Source organism: Rhinopithecus roxellana, chromosome 2 (assembly GCF_007565055.1).
Source record: "Rhinopithecus roxellana isolate Shanxi Qingling chromosome 2, ASM756505v1, whole genome shotgun sequence".
In the NCBI taxonomy this organism is placed as follows: Eukaryota; Metazoa; Chordata; class Mammalia; order Primates; family Cercopithecidae; genus Rhinopithecus; species Rhinopithecus roxellana.
The window spans coordinates 39,265,746-39,293,008 of NC_044550.1; the positions used below are offsets into that span (position 1 = coordinate 39,265,746).

The 27,263-nt window shown below is 41.1% G+C and overlaps 2 protein-coding genes and 1 pseudogene across 2 annotated transcripts; all 3 read left to right on the forward strand.

Annotated features, from left to right (window-relative positions):
• The first annotated feature begins 4,813 nt into the window (after positions 1 to 4,813).
• Positions 4,814 to 7,076, forward strand: LOC104658884 (growth-regulated alpha protein-like). The gene is made up of 4 exons (XM_010359014.2): positions 4,814 to 5,082; positions 5,181 to 5,304; positions 5,418 to 5,501; positions 6,333 to 7,076. Exons 1-4 carry the CDS (start codon positions 4,983 to 4,985, stop codon positions 6,346 to 6,348), a joined length of 324 nt encoding a protein of 107 aa, XP_010357316.2. The 5' UTR covers positions 4,814 to 4,982; the 3' UTR covers positions 6,349 to 7,076.
• Positions 7,077 to 19,452: 12,376 nt separating this feature from the next.
• Positions 19,453 to 21,499, forward strand: LOC104658883 (C-X-C motif chemokine 5-like). The gene is made up of 4 exons (XM_010359013.2): positions 19,453 to 19,639; positions 19,767 to 19,899; positions 20,012 to 20,095; positions 20,457 to 21,499. The coding sequence occupies exons 1-4, from the start codon at positions 19,531 to 19,533 to the stop codon at positions 20,473 to 20,475; spliced, it is 345 nt and encodes a 114-aa protein (XP_010357315.2). The 5' UTR covers positions 19,453 to 19,530; the 3' UTR covers positions 20,476 to 21,499.
• LOC104658888 lies at positions 21,271 to 26,180 on the forward strand (annotated as a pseudogene).
• Positions 26,181 to 27,263: the final 1,083 nt, after the last annotated feature.

Consider the following 27,263-nt stretch of genomic DNA (forward strand, 5'->3'; position numbering starts at 1 on the left):
TCACAGCCTCGATCAGTATAAGAACATCTCTGAAGGGATATTTTCACTCCTGGAAGTTCTTTTTTTGCATCTTGTGCACCTGTTTTACACAGTTTTGTTTTGTTTTACACAGTTACCCATCTGTATAAGACACAGAAGTATCATAAAATAACAGTTAAACTAACAATACGTGATGCATTATGGCATATGTATTTTTAAATTCCATCATATTATATTTTATTCATATATTTATATATACTGTTTTTTTTTTAATTTTTTTTTAGACAGAGTCTTGCTCTGTCGCCAGACTGGGATGCAGAGGTGCAATCTCGGCTCACTGTAACCTCTGCCTCCTGGGTTCAAGGGATTCTCCTGCCTCAGCCTCCCGAGTAGCTGGGACTACAGGCGCCTGCCACTATGCCAGCCAATTTTTTTTCTGTATTTTTAGTAGAGACAGGGTTTCACCATGTTGGCCAGGGTGGTCTCAATCTCTTGGCCTCATGATCTGCCCACCTCGGCCTCCCAAAGTGCTGGGATTACAGGCATGAGCCATTGTGCTCGGCCCCATTAAATTTTTAAATACTGGTTACAACCCACAAAATTGACTTTTGGACCCTCTAGTGGATCATGACTTGTAGTTTATACGTATTGAAGTATTGCTGTAGTATCTTGATGACAGACCAAGCTTTAACAGTTTATAGTGGTATCTACCTTCTTATTAGTGCCTTCTAAGATACTTTGAGAGCTTCTAGAGGTATGATGCTTAGCTAGATCCTTTACCTATGCTACCATCTGCCTTCAATTTTTTTTTTTTTTCCCCATAGAGACAGGGTCTCACTATCTTGCTCAGGCTGGATTTGAACTCCTGGCCTCAAGTGATTCTCCTTTCTTGGCTTCCCGGAGTGCTGGGATTACAGGTGTGAGACACCATTCCCAGCCTGCCTTCAATCCTAATATCAGATTCTGACATGGTGTTGGGAGTTGCTGGGAACTTCATGGAGTGAATTTGGGGGCTGATGGCACAAAAAGCAGGAGGTTCTCTGGGCTGCTGGGACTCTGGAGGCTACTAGTTGTCATCACTTCTACATGTCTGTTTGGTTCCTAATCAAAACTGTATTACATATTTTAATAAATGCATTATTTTCTTGTAGGGTTGAAAAATAATAAAATATTCTCCATAGACTTAAGATTCTTTTACGTGTCCTCTTCTTCCCCAATCACTTCCTTGTCTAGAGAAAGACTGGCTATGAGCTTCTGAGTCAGATAGTCTTGGGTTTGAATTTAATTCCACCTCTAAAACCTTGTACTCCAGTTTCCTTACCTATAAAATAAGACTCATGATACCAGCCTCCCAGCATTCTTGAAATTATTAAAATGACAGTACACTGAAAAACTCAGGCACTGCATCTAATCAAAAATTGGAACCTAATGAATAAATATTACTTGCCTTCTCTTCCTTTGGCTCTTTATCTCCAGAGCACCTGTTTTGATGAGTGGTGGCCACAATCCCTGAGCTAACAAAGAACCACAGTCAAGCAAGAATTTTTCTTCCACAGGGTCACAACCCAAAGCTGGGGTGCCAGAGCCAGTAAGGAAAAATTTAGCACAATGAATATAAACCACAGTTTTCAAAAAATCACAAAAGCCCCACAGAACATGCCAATTGGTATGTTTATAATACTATGAAGTATTCCTAGGTTCTGGTCATTGAGAGACTGCCTTAATTCTTTAGTGAAAAAAATAATAAATACACATAATATGTAACCAAATCAATTATGTATTTCTTCATGGAGTCAGACACAACAAAGGGGTTGCACCACTGTCCACTTTGTGTGTGTGGCAGGAAAACCTGAAAGCAAAGGAGTTGCTAAGCATAAACAGTGTGAGGACTATCAAGTCTTATCAGAACAGTGTTATCTGTCTTCTATTCGGTAATTCCAGAGCCCTGTATCTCAACCTCCATCAGATCTATCTCTAAAATCAGTTGTACTTCTTTATTTATCTTTCTAGTCTGTTCTCTAGAGGAGCAAGCATTATGTCTGAAGTTATATCAGCAAAGTCTTCAAGGCAAGTCACAGTAAAGCAGAGCCACACCACTCATTTTGCTGCCCAAGTAGCAAGAATGTCAGTGCTCGGCATGGAGCAGTAAGTTTATATTTTGCAGGTCTATTAGATTGTACTAGTCAAATCTGAAAAATACAATAAAAATTAAAGGGGAGAATGGAATTTAGGCAACTGTGCTTCCATTTTAGAGATAGCATCTTTGAGTTAAGTAATTGCATGGGTTTACAACTTGTGCCTGTAACAGCAGCTCTCAACTCATATTAAGACAAGAAGGAATTTGTTATGGTAAGTTTCATAACACTGGTGCTCTTAAAAACTTCAGAAGCTTGGTCTGAGGCTGTTGCAAGTTAAATCATGGAAAGTGGTATATTAAGAAAAGAAAAAAGAATTCTACTTCCCTTCTGAAAGCAAATAATTTTTAGTAAACAAGTTCTAGGAATAACATACATAATTCTATAAATGATGGGCTGATTCTTGAAATTTTTCATCTTTTGGGGGGGCTGTTACTGTAGTAATAGAAATTTTACTCTATTTACTCACATCAATACTTTGGGATGGGTCTGGCCATCATAATAAGCTGATGTTTTATATTGTTCTTTAGTTCTTTAGCACAAAATAGAGAAGTTTGGGCAGGTAGCTGTTAATGCCCAAGGCAGAGTCATTTCATAAATCTTTTCTGATAAATGGATAGGGTAGAATTTTACTCTTATTCTCATTTTATATGGAAAGTGATTGAAACTAAAATTTCAAACAAACAATGGATCAAAAAAGTATTCTAAGAGCCCATAGGGATATAAATATAAACTCCTTTAAAATTTCTGATGCTGAAAAATTTTAAAGATAAATTAGAAGATATTTCTTTGAAAATATTTCGTTCTTTGTGTGTGTGCGTGTGTTCAAAAGGCTTTATCAGAGTGCTTCTGTTTAGTTAAGTGTCTTAGTCAGTTTGAGCTGCTATAACAGAATGCCATAGTCTAGGTGGCTTAAACGACAATTATTTCACAGTTCTGGAGGCTGGGGAGTCCAAGATTAAGCTGCTGGCAGATTTCATGCTTGGTGAGGGCCCTCTTCTCATTTTGCAGATGGTGGCCTTCTTGCTGTGTCCTCACAATGCAGAAAGGGAGACAGAACCAAAGATTGAAAGTTCACCGATTTCTTGCTATAATGGCACTTATCCCAGCATGGTGGCCATACCTTCATAACCTCACCTAAACCTAATTACTTCCCATGGTCCTGTCTTCTAATATTAGCACATAAGGGCATCAGGGTTTCAACATCTGAATTTGAAAGAGTACGTTTGTAAAACACCACTTCTATTTTGTTACTTAACAAATACTTACATAACACTTTACATGCACTGATGGTTTACACATATTAACAATCAATACTTCTAACAACCCTGTGAGGCAGGCACTATTATAAGCTCTTCTACAGGGAAGAAACATGAACAAATAAAGCATAAATGACCAAAGGTCATGAAGCAAGTTAGTGGTATGGCTGAGACTTCAGCCCTGACATCCTTATCCAGTGATCTCTACAGCTGCAGCATCCAGGGAACACTCTGTTCCTAAGACAGTCCCACTTCTTCATCCTCCTGCCACTCTCAGCTCTTCTCATAGCAGTAGCAGGATATCTCACATATCCCTGAAGTCTGCATCCACCAGGAAGAATTAAGACAGAGTATTATAGGCCTACAGCTTAATTTTTAAAGGGAGGGGACATTGAAATTGATGATGAAAAGTCAGTAATCCAGTGAGAAGGCATCAGCTAAACAGATTTGGAAATGCTTTATTGACATTCGTCTAGAACTAAAATTTCCTGGATAGCTGTTTCTCTAGAGGGAACCAATCCCAGGATGCTGGTAAATACAGATGGCATGGAAATGCAATTATGTTAGTAATCTAGTATGTATATATCAGATATGTCTGCTTGTGCTTAGAGGAGTAAACAAGCAGAGTTTCATTCCCTGCTCCTTTTTCTGGTGGTGTCTATGGCCTTTTCTGCCCAGGGACAGTACTAGAAAAGACAGACCTCCTGAGCCCAACAGGCCCCTCCCAGTTCCCCAGTGACTTCCATGGATCAAAACACAGCCTCCCATATAACAAAAAAAGTGATGCTACTGGAATTATTAGAGTTCAAGGTGTTCCAGAATTTCAAAGAGGGAAACCATAGGGGATTGCAACACTGAATAAACACTGAACTGACCTTTGGCAGTTGTCTATTCCCACACCCAACACCTGGCTCCACTATGTAAACAAAAAAAAAAAAAAGCACACATGTGATATTTGTTTTTAAGATCATAAAACATCAGGAAGACAAAAGCTCTTACGCGTAATCTGAGATGACAGATGTACTGGTAAAGAGTGCGTTTGTTTCAAAGCTGAATGAAATCTGCAGAACCCAAACTAAAGACAGGATAGATAAGATATGCTGCAGTTCTTGCCCTAACTCTTTCAATCCTAACAACTGAAATGTCTTCCAGAGAAGTAACTCCCCCCGGTAAGGATGTAGCGCCGTCCCTACGTGGTTCTAAGGGATCAGACCCTCGAAGCACCGTACTGGGTTCACGAAGCGCCCCTCGCAGGCACAATCTCGGTATCTCGGAGAGCGGTGGGCTCTCGCTCCCCCTCCAGGGATTTGGGGCAGAAAGCGAACATTCCACAGTTGGCGGGAGTTACGCAAGACAGCCAGACTCGGCCTTCACTCGTGAGTGCCCCCACCCTACTCCACCGCAAAGGCGGGGCTGCGCCTTCCGTCCGGATTCGGGATCGATCTGGAGTTCCGGGAATTTCCCTGGCCCGGGGCTCCGGGCTTTCCAGCCCCAGCCATGTATAAAAGGGGTTCACCATGCTCGGAGAGCCACAGAGCCCAGGCCAGAAGCAGCTCCCTGGCAGCGCTCCCTCTCCTCGCACAGCCGCCCGAAACGCCTGCTGAGCCCCATGGCCTCACCCGCTCTCTCTACCGCCGCTAGCAATCCCCGGCTCCTGCGGGTGGCGCTGCTGCTTCTGCTCCTGGTGGCCGCCGGCCGGCGCGCAGCAGGTGGGTCCCGGAGCCCTGGGGTCCTCGGGCCGGAAGCGGCTGGGGTGGGCGCCCCACGCCGACAGCCCCGCTCAATCAGCGAGTCTCTTCTTCCCTAGGAGCGCCCGTGGCCGCTGAACTGCGCTGCCAGTGCTTGCAGACCCTGCACGGAATTCACCCCAAGAACATCCAAAGTGTGAATGTGAAGGCCCCAGGACCCCACTGCGCCCAAACTGAAGTCATGTAAGTCTCGCCAATCGCTGCCGCTGTCACCGCCGGGGTCCCCGACTCTCCCGCTGCCCCAACCCTGTCCTCAGCCTGATGTCCTGTCTCACGAGATTCCCTTCTCTCTGCAGAGCCACACTCAAGAATGGGCAGAAAGCTTGTCTCAACCCCGCATCCCCCATGGTTAAGAAAATCATCGGAAAGATGCTGAACAAGTGAGTTGTAATTTCCATGTACACAGGCGACAGGAGCCGTTGGTCAGAAATACTGGCATCTATTCCCTAAAAAGTAAATCAGGAAAACCCAAGGGTTAGCTGCAGGACTGAAAAAATTATTATTTTCACAAAGTTGCCATTAAGGCTATTAATCTGCTCTGGTGCCAGAGGATATTCCCAGTGCCCGGGGTAACCACCCAGGTTCTTCCCTCGTTTTAGTGAATGTAGATAAAACTGCTTTCATGTAACTTCTCACTGAAGTTTGCCGGTTGTGCTGAAGTGTTTCCCACCTGTTAAAAAACACAGGCTTCATTTCCCCTAGTTCCTACTGAACTTCAGACCTGAAAAGCAGATCCTCTGGTTTTTTGTAAAAGTTTAGGGATGAAGTGCAGAGATTTCACAATGATATTGCACTGGGTACATAGCTGGTTGCCACCACCTATTAGCCATGTCACTCAAAGACAATATTATTTAGTTTATCTGAGACTCAGCAAAACAGGGAAAATAGTGGTAGCTACATCATGAGGTTGCTTTGAGGCTTAAGTGAGGCCCCGTATGAGAAAGAGCAATAGGCTCTGGCTGTTTTAGCGAGTAATACAGTGGAGACTGTCGCCGCCTTCTCCGCCCCCAACCCCCATTCCTAAAAGAGCATCCCAAGCCTAGAGGTCCTTGCCACACAGCACAGCTATCACAGGCAGTAGCCGCTTGGGTGCCAGGCTGGGGAAACTGCATTCAGAAAACTCTAGAGCCTGGGGAAACAGGACAGGAGAAGAGTGTTGTGCAGTCAGCTTTCCTGAGCACCTACTCAGGGCACCCATTTTCTCATTACAGTGGCAAATCCAACTGACCAGAAGGAAGGAGGAAGCTCATTGGTGGCTGTTCCTGGAGGTGGCGCTTCCCTTACAGAAACAGAAGAGAAAACAGAGACACAGCTGCAGAGGATACCTGGATTGAGCCTAATGTGTTTGATCATCGCTTAGGAGAAGTCTTCTATTTATTTATTTATTTATTTATTTATTTGTTTCTTTTAGAAGATTCTATGTTAATATTTTATGTGTAAAATAAGGTTATGATTGAATCTACTTGCACACTCTCCCATTATATTTATTGTTTATTTAATGTCAAACCCAAGTTAGTTCAATCCTGATTCATATTTAATTTGAAGGTAGAAGGTTTGCAGATATTCTCTAGTCATTATGTTAATATTTCTGAGTGGGTGACATATCACATGTCAGCCACTGTGATAGAGGCTGGGGGATCCAAGAAAATGGCCAGTGAGATCAATGTGAGGGCAGGGGAATGTATGTGTATCTATTTTTGTAACTGTAAAGATGAATGTCAGTTGTTATTTATTGAAATGATTTCACAGGGTGTGGTCAACATTTCTCATGTTGAAGCTTTAAGAACTAAAAGGTTCTAAATATCCCTTGGACATTTTATGTCTTTCTTGTAAGGCATACTGCCTTGTTTAATGTTAATTATGCAGTGTTTCCCTCTGTGTTAGAACAGAGAGGTTTCGATATTTACTGATGTTTTCACAAAGAACAAGAAAATAAAATATTTAAAAATATAAAATGTTTGTTTTATTTTGGGGGAAACAAGGACTATCTTTGCTGAAAAATCTGATGATTTACATCAATATTTATTTCTCAATTTTTTTCTGGGCTTTCAATCTGCTATACAGATAAATCAAACAATGAATTATGCCTAATTTTATGTGGTGATTGCTGTCACTCCCCTTGGCTCTCACCTAGTAAACAATGTGCTTTACCAAACTATGGCCTTGCCCCTGATGGGATAATCACTGATATACATTGCCATTTTTACAAGAAATTCCTTACTACTCAAATTTACCTCCTTAAAAATATAGAGGGGAGAAATATGTCAGAGATGTTTTAACCAGAGCAACTCCATCTTGAATAGGGGCTGAGTAAAACGAGGTTGCGGTTTACTGGGCTGCATTCCCAGTAGATTAGGCATTCGAAGTCACAGGATGAGATAGGAGATGGGCACAAGAAACAGGTCATAAAGACCTTGCTGATAAAACAGTTTATAGTAAAGAAGCCAGCTGAAACCCACCAAAGCCAAGATGGAGAGTGACCTCTGTCGTCCTCACTGGTCATTATACACTAATTATAATACATTAGCATGCTAAAAGACACTCTTACCAGCCCCCTGACAGTTTACAAATGCCATGGCAACATCAGGAAGTTACCCTATATGGTCTAAAAAGGAGACAAACCCTCAGTTCTAGGAAATTGCCCACCCCTTTCCTAGAAAACTCATGAATAATCCACCCCTTCATATAATCAAGAAATAACCACAAAAATGGCCAACCAGCAGCTCAGGCTGCTGCTTTGCCTATGGAATAGCCATTCTTTATTGCTTTACTTTCTTAATAAACTTGCTTTCACTTAAAAAAAAATTAAATTCTTATAGTTATCTCAACAAGGGATCTCATTTGTTTGCTCTTGCTAAATAATCTTTTATATAATTGTTGACAACTTAATGAAGTTGTCAATAAAATGGTGGCTAAAATATTTTGTTTTTCAAAACTCAGGTAGTTTGTGTCATAACAGAAGCATAAAAAGTGAGTGGCTGAATATTTCACCTGTGGAAGCTTCTAATTGAAATTTGGACTCAAAGTTCTAACCTTCAGATATAAGTAACTAGCACTAAGTTTAATGTTGTTTCAATCTTTTATAGCAATATACCAAATGTAATGCTTTTAAGATTTAACTGAATTAGTTTGCATCCTTCCTAGTGGAATTTTGATGGGACCTCATAGAGTGTTTGCCCTCTGGGGAACTCTGTATTCAGTGCTGCCCCAGGATGACAGCAGCACGCCAGGTTTTCAGGACAGCAACACAATTGTCATGTCAAAAGAAGAAAGACCTCAATAATCTAAAAGAAACCATACTCCAAACCTGAAAAGGAAGGACAATGGTGCATGCATGAGGTATCTACTTGTCTCTGATTCAGGACTCATTCAGGAATTCTCAACCCTGGGTAACTGCCTCTAGCACAGGCAAGAAGGTGAGGCTGGCAGCCTCAGTACTTGAGATCAATTTCTGGATTGTCCCAAGTAGCTGGGTAAATAAGGGAACAACCTTTAAGTAGCAAGAAACAACCTCTGTGAGCTTTTCTCACAGCTAAAAAGGTTAAAACAATAATCTCTTAATAATTCCAAGGTTGTGAGTTAATTATAAATGAGATGAGAAAGGAGAATATTTGTAAACTATACATAAGTAAAAAATGCAATCCATTCGAGAAGCTCCATAAATGGTAGTCTTCACTCCCTAACTCCGAGTTAGAGGACACTGGAAAATGTTTACAAGAGGCACCCAAGGGTTCAGTAAAACCACTCCTTAAACCTAAGACAAAGTCTTCATCCTCTAACATTGGAGCTTGCTGTACTGGCTACTTAACTCTTGCTAATATAGAACAGGGAACATGAAAAGAATAAAAGAGATGCTTTTATTTACATGGTGGTTAAAGACAGGTTTCAAAGGATCAGATTGACATTGGAGTAAATTCCAGCTCTGTCACTGTGATCTTGGGCAAGTTTCTTTACTTCACTCAACCTCATTTCCCCTTCTATAGGATGAGGATAACAACAGAATGAGCCTTCCGAAGTGTTGCAGGGATTAAATGTTATGGAGGCTTTGGAAACATGGTCCTTGTCATTGGTCCTCAGGCCAACTCCATGGACATTGTCTGGGTCTCCATCTTAGATCAAGTAGATATAAAAATTGTGTTTTTCACACCAAATTGCCAAGAAGTTGCAAGTACCAGGCAGTAGTACTGTAGAAAGTGTTATGGCAGGAAGTGGGACACAAGCCAGTTTGAGGTGGTGGTCACAGGGTAAAGGAAGTAGGGGAATAATACTACATGATACATCACAGTTTTGAGAGGCCATCAGCAGGAAACAGCAATGACCACAGTGACTGAAGTTTCCTGACCAACGTTGTTACTGGAAAAAAGTCCGGATCCAGACCCAACAGAGGGTTTTTGGATCTCGCACAAGAAAGAGTTCAGAGCAAGCCCACAGTGCAAAGCGAAAGCAAGTTTATTAAGAAACAAAACATAGTCACATCTATGTAATCTTATTGCTTAAATGCCAGACCTCCATCAGCAATTTTAGAGATGCAACCTTCTGTGTTTTTGTTCCCAATGTTTCACAAGCAAACGGATGTAAATCAGGAGGCATACAGGGGAACAGAAAGTTAAAAACTCTAAGACCAATTAAATGAAATCTCCTGAAAATGACAGCGAAGCAGAGATAGTGACCAAAAAATTGATTCATGTAGCAAAGAGGCAAGGTAGATAAATACAAACAGCATAGCAGCTAACATCCCCTGGCGCCAAACCTACTCTTAGCCAAGAGGAACTTTACTGAGAGGGCCCTCTAACCCCATAAATCTTAGGGAGGGCTCTAACCTCCAAAGTTGGGCCTGGAACCCAGGTTCGGTCAAGGCTCTTTGCCTTTTATTCAGTGGAACCTTTAACTCTCTCTGTCAGGGGAGACTCTAACTCCCCTAAGTTGGACCTGTAACCCAATCCCGTCCTTTACCTGGACACCCAACAACTTACCCAAAGTCAGCCAATTGGTACTGCAGTTTATTTCCTTTGGATTGGAGGTCTCCTCAGTATTTTCCTTTCATGGTCGCCAGAAAGATGTTACCAGAAAGGGGTCCCAGTTTAGACCTTAAATGAGGGTTCTTGGATCTCAAGCAGAAAGAATTCAGGGTGGGTCAACAGTGCAAAGCGAAAGTAAGTTTGTTAAGAAAGTAAAGTGGTGAAAGAACAGCTACTCCATAGACGGAGTAGGACATTCCTGAAAGTAAGAGGAGGAATGTGTTCACCCTAGGTACAATGCTTGTTTATGTATAAGATAAAAAAAAAAAAAGATCAAGAGGATATGTGCTCTGCTACAAGAGTTTGTGATGAAAGTTTAATTTTTTTAATTACTATGTTTTGCAAGAATTGATATTAGGATCTTTAAAGCAAAATTAGGAATGCTTCTGTTCTCTAGATATTGGGTATCAGGAAATGCCTAAGTCTGGGTCTGTTTAGTACATGTTATCAATCTGGTCCCTTAACTGTAACCTTCTAGAGGCTAGGAATACCTAACTTTCCGGGAATGCAGCCCAGCAAGTCCCAGCCTTACGTTTTCTTAGCCCTCACTTAAGATGGAGTCACTCTAGTTTGAATACCTCTGACATATTTCCCCACTTCCTTTACAAGAAGATCCTTAATCCTAAGGGTGGCAGGTAGACAAAGTTTAGTCTTTTGTAACTTCCTTAGGCTGAATAGGGGCGATGATATTCCTGCCTAACTGTTAGAGTCTCTTGTATTCAAGTTAGAGAGGAACTCAGTCAGAAAGCATCGCTATGGTGAAGGTTCATAAATGAGTCCCAGCAAAAGGAGAAATTTGGAAAATCAATGTGTCCAACTTAAGAAAGCATTGAGTAAGCTTGTCTTGCTTTCCCACACAAAGAGTACAATGGCAATATATTCCACAACAGCAAAGCAAAATAAGTAAAATCATCCTAAGTAAACTAAACAGGAAGGCTTTCCAAGAACTGGGTAGTGGTTGGAACCAAGTTGATATAGGGTCAACTGACAGTGCATCAATGGCAGAGATATGAGTGTCTAGAGTTTTCATAGTCTGAGTAATATTATGTGAATAGTCTGGTGCATACACACACCATTCATTTTTTGTTTGTTTGTTTGTTTGTTTGAGACGGAGTTTCACTCTTGTTGCCTAGGCTGGAATGCAATGGCATGATCTCGACTCACCACAAACTCCGCTTTCTGGGTTCAAGCAAGTTTCCTGCCTCAGCCTCCCGAGTAGCTGGGATTACAGGCATGCGCCATCGTGCCTGGCTAATTTTGTATTTTTAGTAGAGATGGAGTTTCTCCATGTTGGTCAGGCTGGCCTCAAACTCCCGACCTCAGGTGATCTGCCTACCATGGCCTCCCAAAGTGCTGGGATTACAGGCATGAACCTGTAATTCAGTTTTGATCAAAACACAAGTTCCCCCTTAGACTGCTGTTAAAATGTCCAAAGTCGCATGGTTTTGTAAGGCCACCTGCCTAATCTGAGAAGTCTCCTCAGTTAGGAGGGTAAGGACATAGCATGTATTATTGAAAGCTGCAGCCATGTGCTTGGCTAAGGCTTTAACTTGTAACTTGATATTGATTATGGCTGCCTGTGGGGAAAACATAGCCAGCAGGTAGAACCACCAAGAAGCCTGTTTTTGTTGCCCTATAGTGAGCCTTTACAGTTTCCCAGTTAGACGGGAGAGAGTCCAATTTGGTGAGGATAAGTCCCAGGAGATAAGGACAACTCCATGTACACCTTCAAGTCCAATTATAAAGTAAATACAACCAGCCATGAGTTCCATAAGCCCGTAACCAACCCCAAGGGGAAGGGTGGACATCCATCTTTTGCAAATTGTGTTGCCATCCTACCCACATTTGGTCTGTTAAAAGAAGGGTCTTATTACATTGTTGAGGTGGCAACCATCCCATATCACGGGTTTCAGTCTGGTGGTAACTATTATTGCACCTTTCAAAACATAGAGGTGTTTTGTCTGATATCTGTGGTTGAACAACTGTCATTCACCCAAGTCTATTGTGTACAGTATAACCTAAAGTTGAGGTGCCGTTTAACTGTTTCCTAACTAGATGAAAAAGGTGCCTTCTTGTCTCTCCATAAGAGAGGAAGGGACTAATGCCTGTGTGGCTATGGTACAAGAGAAAAGAGGGGCGATGTGTATAATGCTCAGTTTCCCAATCATAATAAAATCCCTATAAACTTAGGTTTGCTGGTTGAATATGCCAGGGCAACCTGGAAGTGAAGGAAAATGACAATTCTCTACAAACCCAACAGTTTGTTGGATTATGTAGAGAGGCTACAGTCTGCCCACTCAGCAAATAAGTTACTCTTTGTGTGATTCCAGCTTATACCCAAAAATAGAATGCCAATCCATATCTTTATGTTACCCATCCCTTTTGTTTCTGAACAGGAGCTGGAGGTCATGGGTTGGTCCACAGGAATAAGTGGGATCAGTCTTTTTTGTTCTGTTGGCCTGTGGGACCTTATAAGAGACAGGTTTCATTCCAGATCAGTGAACCCAGCTGTTCATTCCTAGAAGTTTAACTGCAGTTGGGGTACTAAGGAGAACTTGATAGGATCCCTTTCATTTTGGTGGAAAGTTGATCTGCTGGGGATCATTCCTTCCAAGTTTTTAATAGGACCCAGTCTCCTGGCTGGGTTGTAACAATATCATCTTCCCTAGTAGGGGAAGGGAGTCTTTGATTTCCATATTCAAGGAGAGCCTTTTGCATTTGTCCTAAGTTGATTACAAAATTTTGTACTTGAAAGTATCTATGTCTAACAGAAAGTCTGTAGTTAAGAAAGGTCTTCCATACGTCATTTCAAAAGTGTTGCACTATAGATTTCTCTTGAGAACAGCTTGAACCCATAACAAGGCTACAGACAATATAGATAGTCAGGTTTCTGATGTTTCCTGGCATGGTACTTTTTAGAGTTTGATTAGCTCTTTCTACTTTTTCTGAACACTGTGGCATCCATACTAAATGAAGGAGGTACTTAATTCCTAGGGCCGAAGATATGTTTTGGGTAATTGTCACTGTGAAAGATAGGCCGTTATTGTTTCGCGAGCTCTTAGGCAGCCTAAATCTAGGAATTATTGCCTTTCATAGGAGGTTAGAAATCTTGTATTTTCAGACCAGGTAGGAAAAGCCTCAGTCCAACCAGTAAAGGACTGATGAATACTAATAAATATTTAAACCCTTTGCATGGGGACATCTGAGCATAATCTACCAGTCAATCTTCACTGGCATACATTCTGCTATGCTGAACAGGCCTTACTAAAGGAGAAGGAAAAGACTGGTTATTTGGATTATTCCAGGCACAGAGTTCACAGGACTGAGTTACCTGCTCTACTGTTCTAAGTAAGTAAGGCTTTTCCTATAAAAAAGATGAGACATTGGCTGGGCACGGTGGTTCATGCCTGTAATCCTAGCACTTTGGGAGAGTGAGGCACATGGATAACTTGAGGTCAGGAGTTTGAGACCAGCCTGATCAACACAGAGAAACCCTGCCTCTACTAAAAACACAAACTTAGCCAGATGTGGTGGCACATGCCTGTAATCCCAGCTACTTGGGAGGCTGAGGGAGGAGAATAACTTGAACCTGGGAGGTGGAGGTTGTGGTGAGCCAAGACTGTGCCATTGCACTACAGCCTGGGCAACAAGAATGAAACTCTGTCAAAAAAAAAAAAAAAAAAAAAAAAAATCAAAAAGAGAGGGAGAGAGACATTAATTGAAACAAGGAATCTTTTCCCAAATGAGTAGAGTCATGCAAATGCTTAACTATTTTCCACTGATTAGCACCTGGCATCAATAATTTGTTGTCATTGATAAGTCAGCCAGAAGGATCTTGAATTAAACCCTGACCTTAGCCCATTCTTATTCCTCTTTAGTATAGCTTGGTTCTGTCATTACCAGGACAGAGGGCACTAACATACCTACAAGTCCAACTGGCTGCTTTAATGCAGCTGCCTTAGCTCCTGCATCTGCAAAGGAGTTTCCCTTAGCCACACTAGAGTCTCCTTTTTGATGCCCTCTGCAATGGATTATAGCTACTTCCTTGGTCAGCAAAACAGTATCTAACAGATTTAAGATGTTTAAGTGATGTTTCATAGGGGAACCCCTAGCAGTTAGGAGTCCCCATTCCTTCCACGAGCATGAAGCACCAGAATGGCATACATAGAAACAGTACAAATATTAATTATTAAGTAATTTCCCAATTGCAGGGCTATTAATATGAGCTATTAATAATTCCAGGGCTATTAGCAAGAGCTATTAATTCTGCCTTTTGAGGCAGTTTGATTGACGTGTTGATTGACAACGGCGTATCCAGCTTTTCTGTGTCCCTGGAGCACAAAGCTACTTCCATCTATAAAACATTCTACTTCAGGATTATCTAGGGGCTCATCCTTTAAATCCGGCCAGCAGGAATAAACTTGCTCCATTACTTGTATACAAGAATGATACAGGGTGCCGGTGGGTTCAGGCAGATAGGGAGCTGGATTTAAAGTCTGGCATATCTTAAGGGTTACATGAGGAATGTTTAGCAACAAACAACAAAGACTGATATTTAAATAAGTATTTCCTTTCATCTACTGGTGTCCTTTAGCTTCTAGGACTCCTTGTACTTGGTGTGGGGTTAAAACCACCAGGTGTCATCCTAAAGCCATTTTATTGACTTCGTCTCCTAAAAGAGCAGTTGCTGCAACTGCCCTGAGGCATTCAGGTCATCCTGAAATGACATGGTCTAATTGTTTTAAAAAATATATATGGGCGCGGTGGCTCAAGCCTGTAATCCCAGCACTTTGGGAGGCCGAGACGGGCGGATCACGAGGTCAGGAGATCGAGACCATCCTGGCTAATACGGTGAAACCCTGTCTCTACTTAAAAATACAAAAAACTAGCCGGGCGAGGTGCGGGCGCCTGTAGTCCCAGCTACACGGGAGGCTGAGGCAGGAGAATGGTGTAAACCCGGGAGGCGGAGTTTGCAGTGAGCTGAGATCCGGCCACTGCACTCCAGCCTGGGTGACAGAGCAAGACTCCGTTTCAAAAAAAAAAAAAAAAAAAAAAAAAAAAAAAAATATATATATATATATAAAACTGGTTCTCAGATATCTCCCAGTTTCTGGATGAGGACACCCAGGGTGGTTCCTTGTTTCTTAGCCACTTAAAGGAAAAATGGCTTATCAAGATTAGGGATCCCTAGGACTGGAGCTGATCCCAATTTTTCCTTGAAAGCATTAAAAACTTGTTTACAATTGTTATTCCATTCTAAAGAATCTACATTCACTCCTTTCAGGGCATCATATAAAGGCTTGACCATACACTCCAATCCTGACACCCCTAGAAAAGCCCGCAGCTGCTTTGTAGTTTGGGGTTGTGGAATGCCCAAGATAACTTCCTTTTGTTCTGGTACTATTGCCCGGGTGCCAGAGGTTAGGAAATATCCTAAGTATTTAGCCTCTTGAGTTGAAATCTGGGCCCTATGCTGTAAGACCCTATACCCATTAGCTCACAGAAAATTTAGCAACTTAAAGGTATTTTCCTCCAAGTTTCCTTCTTTGGGTTAGCAACCAACACATCATGCACATATTGGATAATGATGCCTTTATTTAAGTGTAACATCCTTAATTCTCTAGCCAATGCATTTCCAAACAGATAAAGGCTGCCCCTAAATACCTGGGAAAGAACTGTACAAGTTCATGGATAAATCAAATGACTGTCAGGATCAGTCCATTCAAAAGCGAAGATGAATTGTGAATCAGGGAGTACTGCAATGCAAAACAAACAAACACACAAACAAACAAACAAAGACATCTTTAAGATCAAAGGCTGTAAACTAATTGGCATCCCCAGGGAGGGGACCCAGGCTAACAGCATATAGGGATTGGGCACTATAAGATGTATGAGAATGACAGCCTCATTGAAAGCTCGAAGTTCTTGACCAAATCTATAGTATCTGTTTGGTTTTTTAACTGGCAAGATTGGTGTATTACAAGGAGAATCACAGAGGTTTAACAACCCAAATTGCAAAAACTTAGCTATTAATGGTTGGATTCACAGACTGCTAACTGCTACACTAAGAAATTATGGGAGGTTATGTGAGAAATGCATAACATCACCACTGATTTTAAGTAGTTTATAGTTGACTTGAGGAAGACAAAGGCAAAATTAAAGAAGAATTAAACTCTGCCTCATGAGGTAGTTATTACAAGTACACTAGATGTTTAAAGAGCAAAGGTGGAAACAATACCCTACAAATGACTTTGCCAGAATAAGCCTTTTCAAAGAAGAAGGACTTTGAATCTACCTGGAAGATAGTGAGGGATTTAGAAAGCAGAGCACGATTTCAGGTGGGATAACTTGGAAGCCTCTAGGACCCTTGATATTACTGCACTCTCAAAGACAGGAGTGGAAGGATTGAGGATCTCAACAGCTTAAAATATGGTTGTCAGGAAACACAATAAAATGGTCAGCCGGATTGTGGCAAGCCGCTGGGGGTTATTTGCCAGCAACTGTGAAGAAAGTGGTTTGTAATCTGGAAACCATTAAAAATTACTGGGGCAGATTCTCTGGTGCTTGACTGCCAGTGCTGGATTTTCTACTACTTAACTCATTCTCTACTTACTTTGCCTAGCTGCAAAATGGGAAGAAAATTTCTCTTCTCTAAGAATCAATGTGAGGCTCAAGCAATAATGAACATGAAAGTGTTTCAGAAGCAGAAATCATTTATACTGTATTAGTTTATATTATGTTATACTGTGGTATAATGACCAAAATAGGATTGCTTTAGACAGACAGTTAAGGCTTCAGGCTACCAGGATACTGATATCATTGGATAAATTGTTCAATTTTAGTTGGGAACAAAAATAACAGAGTTCTTTTCTACCATGTGGATACAGTGCAGGTAAGAAAAATGGCTTTTGTTTAAACTGGTGATAAAGAAGCAGCTACTGTTAAAGTGCTGTGTCTTCATGGTTCTTGGTGCTGTCAGAGGACATTTGGACCATCCATGTTTGTACAAAGCGAACATCCAAGATGCCTATATAGGAGCCAGACACAGGCAGTGGGCCAGAGTGATTTCCATGGAAAGCTAGTTTAAGTGACATATTGCTTCTTGATTAGGTTGGGCAACCCAACAGCCCACTTCTACTGGGGACTTTCTATCACCTCCTTCTCAGCTACAGAAGTATTGTTTTTCTTCTTGCATTCCATAAGCAAGCTACAGTGAATTGATTCAGAGTGCAAACCAGGTGAGATATATACATTTATAAGACCGTCAGGAGGAACTGGCAATCTTGTCTCACGATCCATCTCAGATTTCACCATTTGGTGCCAATAACAAATTCATACGTTCAGTTATGTTTAAAATAGTTTATTTAGAACTAACCCAAACACACACACAAACACACACACACAATTTAAAAGTCAATAACCTGTGTAATCAAACTGATTTTTTTTAAGCAAAGTCTTATCCTATGGTTTATTCCCTGTGGTTAAGTTGAATTTAATGGCCCAAGATTTTTTGAAGTCTTATCACTTCACCAAGGCTTAACTTTTGTCTTTAGATACACTCTAATCTCTAAAATGTCAATAGACTAAATCTGCAGGCTGTTTTCTACAGATCACCACTCCCCAGAAAAATGAAGAATTCCATTTGCCGAGTCAGGTATGATGCTGATGACGTCAGGAAGCTGTGAGGACTTCTCATTTAGTTTCCCACAGAGTAAGGCCCATACCACCCAACCGTACTCAGCCAGTGAATTTCTGAAGTTTCCTTCCAGAATAAAAGCTGTAAAGGTCTATGACACCTCTTTCTTGCTCACCAATGGAAGTGATGGATGGAGGAGTTAAAAAATTCCTGGAATCATAGGAGACAAAGGATAGAGTTACGTTTCATGGCTTGTTTCTCATTGCCATCATGTTTACTGATTACCTTTGCTCTGCCATGAGGGCAAGGGTTTTGAGAACCAGCTGGAAGAGGATCTAGTTCAATTTCCATGAAAGAAAACCGATGTGTCATTCCAATACAACAGCCATTCCTGCATGGAGCAAGACAGTGGAAGACCCTTAAACCTTCAGTGCTTTAACTCCTCCTCAGATAACAGAAGGAGAGAGGGAGAGGAAACTGGAAGTTACTTCACCCTTCAATTTCAGGCAACAGTGCAGGGCTCACTGGGTACTAGAGTAGGCCTGTGGGAACAGCCTTGATCACCAGTAATCATGACACTCGAGAGTTCCAGAAGCCTGTGGGGAGCATTACTCTCCCCATGAAGTTGTTTGAGGGAAAACAGACTGGGTGTTGTTGTGCTGCCAAATTGATACAAACCCCTACAAGAAGCTTTCACACGAGCCCCTCTAACTCATTGGCCTCCCACAGCATCTCCAAATGGTATCAAATACACACCTGGGGTGGGTCCAGAGCTGGGGCAGGCCTGGGATTCCTAGCAAGCTTTAGCCTATGCTCACCATACTACACCTCACCCCCAAGAAGACCAAAACCTCTTCCAATTCAATAGCATAGCAAAGGCCAACAGCAAGGTATCTTCCATGGCAATTTGCTGGGTGATTTTGGAAGATTTTTGTTTAACCACCTGGACACACATGTACTTGCTATACCACAAGTACAGAATTCTCAGTAAGTAGACTTACTCACCAAGGAAGGTGATCTGTGGGGGAGTCAACAAAAATTCAGTGGTGGTCCTTTCAGGCCACTGACTTCAAGTGGCAAGAGACAAGGGTCTCTTGTTATCATGTTATCTTGGCTTCCAAACCTGGCTGAAGTCCAGAGAATCATAAAGTCATTCAAGAAAGCTAGAATAACCTGCCTGCAAGGAAAACAGGAAGTACTTTCAATTTAGAGCAATTCAAACATGCATAACATTTCCTAGATTAATAGTAATAATAATTAGAAAGGATTGACTTTCAGAAATTTTTCTCAAATCAAGGCTCCTGGTACTTTGGTTCCACCTTTTCTCTCTAGAAGGAGAGGAGTAGCATCTCCTAGAGGGCTGGCTGCCTCAGAAACACCAGCATTCCTAGCCCCCTCAGGCCCAGGGCTTGAGGTCCTGCTGAATCACTGCTCCCTTCTGGCTGGAGCCACAGCTCCCTCCACCGCCGAGCAGGTGGAGAATGTCCCTCTCGGTAGAGGTGCCAGCAGCTCCTCCAGGCCACCCTCCCCACTGTCAGCCCCCCTCCCCCAACCTCTTCTTTCCACACTGCCCCCTGAATTCAGGGAATTTCCTCAGCATCCCAAAGCTTGAGTTTCCTGTCGGTGGGGAGAGATGAATGTAGATAAAAGGAGTGCAAAAGGCACTAGGAAGCCTCAGTGCTCCGGATCCTCCAATCTCTGCTCCTCCACTCAGTTCAGGAACCCGCGACTGCTCGCCGCGCTCTCTTGATCACTATGAGCCTCCTGCCCAGCCGCGCGGCCCCTGTCCCGGGTCCTTCGGGCTCCTTGTGCGCACTGCTTGCGCTGCTGCTGCTGCTGACGCCACCAGGGCCCCTCAGCACAGGTGAGAGCACCTGGCACGCGGGACGCACTGGGGTACAGCGGTGCATCCCAGCCTCTGCGGGGCAGCTGCCTTCCAGGGAACTCACCAAGCAACCTGCCCTATAAAGGTGCCTCTCTTTCTTCCCCAGGTGGTCCTGTGGCTGCTGCGTTGAGAGAGCTGCGTTGCAGTTGTTTACAGACCACGCAGAGAGTTCAACCCGAAATGATCAGTAATCTGCAGGTGTTCGCCATAGGCCCGCAGTGCTCCGAGGTGGAAGTGGTGTAAGTTCTGTGCTGCTCTGTCCACTGTGACCTTGGCAAGAGGGAAGTCCTGCACCTTGGGTCTTCAACCTTTCTGTCTCATGTGTGTATCTTCCTTTTTTGTTTCCTTCAGAGCCTCCCTGAAGAATGGGACAGAAGTTTGTCTTGATCCACAAGCCCCTTTTCTAAAGAAAGTCATCCAGAAACTTTTGGACCGGTACTTGTCACTTTGATCTTTGTGGTTTTTAAATCTCATCTACCGAGACCATAGACTGCACAAGGTCTTTATTCCCTGTACTATTTAAGTAACACTTTTCACGCTTAGAATTAAAAGGTTGTTAAATTGGGAACGTTTTTCTGGATTGTCCTGGGATAATCTTTACCACCAAACTTACATGTAATTACTTGAGCAATTACACACAGCTTGTCGCTAGTTATGCTTTGTGTTTCCCCATTGCTTGTATTGATTTTGTATACTCCTTTTTTACCAAGCATTATAAACGCTGAGTGTTGACACCAGGGTGGAGTAGAAAGGAGTGCGAACAATGATTAAACTAATATAATCTTTTTCTCAACAGTGAAAACAAGGACAACTGATGAAGAGAAATGAGTAGGCATGGAAACGTTTCCCAGTCTTCAGCAGAGCAGTTTTCTGGAGGTCTTTGGACTCAGGGAAGACAAGAAGGAAGGATTTTGTGGTTGTTTGTTTGTTTATTTCTTTTTCCAGTAGTTAGCTTTCTTCCTGGATTCCTCACTTTGAAGAGTGTGAGGAAAACCTATGTTTGCCCCTTAAGCTTTCAGCTCAGCTAATGAAGTGTTTAGCACAGTACCTCTGCTATTTGCTGTTATTTTATCTGCTATGCTATTGAAGTTTTTGGCAATTGACTATACTGTGAGCCAAGAATCACTGGTTGTTAATCTTTCAAAGTGTCTTCAATTGAAGGTGATTATTATATCTCCAAGAAATATTCTTTAAGGTATTAACTGAGAAGGCTGTGGATTTAATATGGAAATAATGTTTCATAAGAATTCTGTCGATGGAGATACATGGTTATCTTCACTTTTTTAAGAAATAGGAAATATTTTAATGTTTAATGGGGAATATGTCAGAGAATTTCCTTACTCTTAATCATGGGGTACTATTTAATTATTTTACTTTAGAAAGCTGAGTGTATCGCACCTTATCTATGTAGAATATATTTCCTTATTCAGAATTTCTAAAAGTTTACATTCTGTGAGGGCTAATATCTTCCTATAATTTTAGACATTCTTTATCTTCTTGGTATAGCAAACTGCCATCATTTACTTTTAAACTTTGATTTTACATGCTATTTATTAACGACTCTATTAGGAGTACTATAATTCTGGTAACTAAATATATATTTTAGATAGATGAAGAAGCTAGAAAACAGGCACATTACTGACTGCTACTTTACATTGAAATGTATCCTTTCAGTTTTTAAAGTAAAGGCAAACGTAACAACGACTTCTACTCTGAAAGTTTTGGAAACGTATTCAAACAATTTGAATATAAATTTATCATTTAGTTTTTAAAATACATAGCGACATCCTCCAGGTCCTAGCATTTCTCCTTGGAGGGGGACCAGAGAAGGCATGGTATATTGAAAAAAAAAAAAAAAAAAAACAAGGAGAAGTCGTCCAAGGGATGTCCATTTTTTATCCCTCTGCATGGGCTTGATTGTCCAAAATCATAATTTGCAGAAGGCCAGCATTTATGGTGTAATACAAAATTATATATAAGGTGGCCACACTGGGGCACAGTACCTCCCCACTCACAGCTTTGGCCCCTTTCACAGAGTAGAACTTGGGTTAGAGGATTGCAGAAGACCAGCGGGGAGGCCAGGGAAGATGCCTGTCGGGTTTTTAGCACAGTTCATTCACTGGGATTTTGAAGCATTTCTATCTGAATGCAAAGCCTGCTCTAGTCCTGGTGGGACATACTGGGGGTGGGGGTGTGGGAAGATGCAGTAATGAAACCAGTTAGTCAATGTAGTCTTAAATGTCCTTGACAATGCTGTAAAGTTTCTTTTTATAAATATTTCTGTTTAAGCTATTTCACTTTTGTTTGGAAATCTTTCCCTTTTAAGGAGAAAATGTGACCCTTGTGAAAAGGCTTGTAGGAAAGCTCCTCCCTTTTTTCCTTTAAACCTTTAAATGACAAATCTAAGTAATTAACGGTTGTGAATTTCTATTTTTGCTTTGTTTTTAATGAACATTTGTCTTTCAGAATAGCATTGTGTGATAACACTTAAATGGCAAAAACAAAACGTAATTTTGTGTAATTAACAAAGCTACTGCAAGAAAAATAAAACATTTCTTGGTAAAAATCATTTGTATTTATATATTATATACTTATATATAATATATACTTATTATATACTTATATATAATATATACTTATTATATACTTATATATAATATATACTTATTATATATTTAGCATTGCTAAGATTTTTAGATGCCTGTTATGTATCTTTTAAAAGTTTTGACCATTTTGTTATGACGAATTACATATGTATTTCATTCACTATATTAAAATTGTACTTTCTTATTATGTGTCTCATTGGTTCATAGTCTTTATTTTGTTCTTTGAATAAGCATTAAAACACTTCTAAACTTCACTTATATTGTTTCTCCTTGGTATACTGTTACAATACATTTTACTTATCTTTAGTTCTATATAATTTAAAACACTAACTCTGCTCCTCTCTGCCAGGGCTGTCGTTCCCCAATACCATTGCTTTGGTTCAACCTTTCTCCAAGCTCAGTTCCCTTCCAGTTATTCCTTCACAGCCCCAATGGCCTCTGGGGTCTTTGGAAAACACAAAGATTTCCTTCTCCAAATTCTTCCCTTTCTAAATTGTTTCCTAGAAATAAAATAAGTTTCTAAGTATGACAGATGATGTTCTTTCTGTCTCATCCCACTCCTGATCAGCACTTCAACTTCCCTTGTCCCTCAAATTCACTATAGTCAGGTGTTCAGTTCCCTAACTGGGCATGTTCTTTCCTAGGCCCATGACTTTGCATTTGCTAGGGCCACTACCTGCATATAAGAGGAGGCTTACTCATCCTTAAGAACTCAGTTCAAGTAATACCTCCTTTGTGTTTTCCTTGGAAGACCTCATGGCTTCCAACTTGATGTTCCCATAACATCTCATTATCTGAATTACAACAAAAATACTGCATTGCTCTTACTTATAGGTTTCTTCATCCACTCTAGCTCTCCCAGCGCATTAACCATATTATATCTACCTCTGCATCCTCAATGTAGCATAACGCAGGACTTAATGAACTAACAAGTTATCCCGATCTTCAGGCTGTCAGATACTGTTCTAAATTCAATAACCTGGCTCATAATAGGTGTTTGTTTTGTTGTTGTTTGTTTGTGTTTTGGTTTTTCTTTTTTTCAGACTGAGTCTTGCTCTGCTGCCCAGGCTGGAGGTCAATGGCGTGACCTCAGCTCACTGCAACTTCCACCTCCCAGGTTCAAGTGACTCTCCCATCTCAGCCTCCTGAGTACGTGGGAGCAAAGGCACCTACCAGCATGCCCAGCTAATTTTTGTATTTTTGTAGACAGGATTTCACCATGTTGGCCAGGGTGATCTTGAAATCCTGACCTCAGGTCATTGGCCCACCTCAGCCTCCAAAGTGCTGGGATCACAGACAAGAGTCACCGTGCTTGTTTTAATTAAATTATAAATTGTTTACCCTCTTTTCTGCTTGTCTAGCAGTAGTCCAATAAGGGGTTTGGCATGCACAATCCTCTCAATCTATAATACCTCCTCTCACTTTTACCAGGGTAGCTACCATCCTTCCTTCTGGAATAGCTTGCCTTTTACTTCCTTTAGGAAACCTCTCCAACTCTTACTCCTACCTTTGAAGAAACCCCTTTTATACCCTCTCCTAGCACTCTGTACTTTTCCTTCATAAAGTTTTCTCACCAAAGTTACTGTAGAGTTTATTGAGTCTATGTGTTTATTGTCATCTGTTTAGGGTCTCTCTATTCTAGCTTCATGTAAGCTTCATGAGAGGAGGGACAATGCTTATCAACTTCATCTCAGTTCCTAGGACAATGCCTAGCACATACAAGGTATTCAAAATGCAAGTGATCTACGCTAAACAAGTCCCCTCGTCACTCTAAAATTAAAAGAGCAATTTCTTTTACATACACATTCTTAGGTATTTTTACTTAACATTTCCCTATATAAATGACAAATGAAGTTGTCTCATCCCAATCCTGATCAGTACTTCAACTTCCCTTGTCCCTCAAATTTACTATATAAATACCTAACAATAGGTATTTATATGAAATTGCTCTTTTATGAAACACAAGGAAAGGAAAGAAAGAAGATTGATCATATTAGTATGTATGTACATACATTCACACTGCAGTTGGATTATATTATAAATGTTTATACTGGCATGTACTTGTATAAATTTGAATATGCTATGAGTCTTTTTTTCTTTTGTTTTTTCTTTTTTTCTGAGACAGAGTCTCACTCTGTTGCCTAGGCTGGAGTGCAGTGGCACGATCTCGGCTCACTGCAAGCTCCGCTTCCCGGATTCAAGGAGTAAACCCTCATCTGACTTGTGATTTCCAAGACATACCACTGTTTGCAGTTCAGCCATCAAATTCCTTCCCAACAAGGGAATGGGGCATTCAGGCATGAAAAGAAAGGGATGTGAGGAAACTAAAGTCTCTGAAGAGCAGTTTAAAACATAGGTAAAATGGCATGTATGAACTTATTTATCTCCCCCTGTGACCATACAGTTTTGGGGTGATGGAAGCCCATTGTAATGGGTCAAAACCAAGTAAGCAACTCCATGTCAAAATGGAAGTTAATATTCTTTTTCTTTTTTCTTTTTTTCTTATTCCTTTTTTTTTTTGAGACCGAGTCTGACTCTGTCCCCCAGGCTGGAGTGCAGTGGTGCAATCTCGGCTCACTGAAAGCTCCTCCTCCCACGTTCAAGTGATTCTCCGGCTTCAGCCTCCTGAATAGCTGGAATTACAGGCACCTGCCACCATACCCGGCTAATTTTTGTGTTTTTAGTAGTTTCATCATGTTGGCCAGGCTGGTCTTGAACTCCTTACCTCAGGTGATCCACCCATCTCAGCCTCCCAACGGGCTGCAATTACAGGCATGAGCCACCGCACCCAACCCAAAAGTTATTACTCTTACCTGCACTTCAAAGGTTACCTAAGGCTCCTCTGGCGATATGTTCCATTGTCCAATGGGAGATGTGGCAGACGGTCTGGTGGGCTTGCTTGGCTATTTCAGCCATCATTGGTTCAGGTGTCAATGGCTCCCTTTGGAGTGCTAGGCATTTCCTCTTCCAATATCCAGTTTTTTTACAATGTACACACTGATTTATGCCCAAGGCATGGTGACTTGGATATTCAGTTTTATGTTTTCTACCTTTTCGTTTCCCTTGTTTAGGCTAAGAATCAGGAGGGCAATCCCATGTGGGAGGTGAGCTTAAGGCTGCAGCCAAGAGCTGCACCTTTTGGGATGTCCTTTTTGCTCTTTCTGCTTCCTATGTTCTGCCCCTGTTATTAAAAACTAAAAATGCCATATTCAAAAGTCTGGGGAGAGACTTTTTCAGCACCACAAGCAAGGAGGGATATGATAGGCCACCAGTGGATATAACTCCTTTAGATAGAAGGAAATTAAGTTTTGATACCCATGCATTGGTTCAGGACTTGGAAACTCATGGATTTGACAAAACACAAGCAGAAACAGCAGTATCAGCACTAACTTATCAGCACTAATTTATCAAATGTCAGCCTGGGTACTACTGATAAAAAGATGGTCACCCAAGCTCCACAGCTCCACAGGAAATAACAGTACAAGAGCGAATGGCTCATTTGGGCTTTACCAGGAAAGAAATGGTCATCCTAGAGAAAAGTGAATTCACAAATCTGAGAGCAGAGAATGAGGAAATGAAAACTGAATTAGACCAAGTTAAGCCACAACTAATACATGAAACCAGTTGAATTGGAGCAGAAAATAAACTGGATATCAACCTAGAAAGGAGTAAAGTAACAGACATATTTACAGATTAAGAAAAGCAACTTAAGGAAGCAACTACAGATTTACAAAAATGGATACCCAAACCAAAATATTATTTCAGTGACCAGTAATGAAACTGACGCTGAAATTGCTTCCTTAAAAACACTGATGGAGTCTAACAAACTTGAGACTATTCGTTATCTTGCAGTCTCGGTATTTAACTGCCTGGCAGTAGCATTGGGATTTTAGAGATTCTGGAAGCAGTATTAATGCTCTTACTGCTGTGGCTATTGGCTTCTTAGATCACCAAACCAGGAGAGATTGATTTGGAACATTGTCTGTTGCAGCAAAAATTTACCATACAAGATTATTCAAAGTATATAAGGACTAAAAGAGGAAATGTTTCAGAATGAGAAGAGATATTTTGTCTTTATTGTGTGTGTGTGAGTGTGTGTGTGTGTCTTTTTTAGATTGAAAAGCTGTCATTCAAACCTGGTATATTTGAGATAGAAGAGCATTTTGTCCTTTTGATAGTTCATAGAAATTGAACCCGAGTTTTCTTGTGTTTGCTTGATCAGTTCTATAAATCAAACAGGATCTTGTTGGTATTGGCTGAATATTTGAAAACTATTCCCCAGCCTACATACTTATTACTGAATTAACTTCCCTGATAACCATTATATAATTACATTTTTCTATAAAATAAAAGGTTATTACAACCACAACAATAACAATAACAACAAAAACAAAAGCTGATCCATAGGAGTCTGGGGACCCATACCAGGTTTCTGTAGTTTCATACGGATATCAGGATCAGATTGGGTTATAAAATATACTCCCAAAGGGGTTTGGCCTTTTTTTTGAGTCAGAATTTGTGTTAGTACATTTCCTAATTGCCTCAACTAAACATCCGTGAAGCAAAACCGGATTCTTATTTTTACCCTTAGAAACTTCCTTAATCTTTTCATAGTTAATAGGCTTTTCATCCACTTCTTCATCCCTTCTAACAAACAAGGAACCATATGAGCGCCCTCCCCAAGTCCTCACTGCCCCTTTGATGATAGTTGCATTCCAGATCTTGATCTGGAACTTCTGTATCTCCTGCCTGATATATATTATGGTGAGGGCTATGAGCCAATATCTCATCTGTGTGGGTCCTAGCTGTCCCCAAAATGCAATATTTCTCTCCCACGGTACAACACAGAGACAACCAACATACAGAGTCTGCCAAGTCAAACTGTAGGTCAGAGTTAATTTCTCAAACTCATCTATGAATTTTCCTGGATCTTCAGAGAAATGACCAAATTTTTCTTTACGTAGAGCCAAATCAGACATAGAAAAGGGCACATGTAC

Excerpts from the sequence above, each read along its gene's own strand:
- LOC104658884 (XM_010359014.2), top strand. The coding sequence starts at position 4,983 with ATGGCCTCACCCGCTCTCTCTACCGCCGCTAGCAATCCCCGGCTCCTG. Across the intron at positions 5,083-5,180 it reads CGCCGGCCGGCGCGCAGCAG|GAGCGCCCGTGGCCGCTGAA; the intron begins GTGGGTCCCGGA and ends CTTCTTCCCTAG. Across the intron at positions 5,305-5,417 it reads TGCGCCCAAACTGAAGTCAT|AGCCACACTCAAGAATGGGC; the intron begins GTAAGTCTCGCC and ends TTCTCTCTGCAG.
- LOC104658883 (XM_010359013.2), top strand. The coding sequence starts at position 19,531 with ATGAGCCTCCTGCCCAGCCGCGCGGCCCCTGTCCCGGGTCCTTCGGGC. Across the intron at positions 19,640-19,766 it reads ACCAGGGCCCCTCAGCACAG|GTGGTCCTGTGGCTGCTGCG; the intron begins GTGAGAGCACCT and ends TTTCTTCCCCAG. Across the intron at positions 19,900-20,011 it reads TGCTCCGAGGTGGAAGTGGT|AGCCTCCCTGAAGAATGGGA; the intron begins GTAAGTTCTGTG and ends TGTTTCCTTCAG.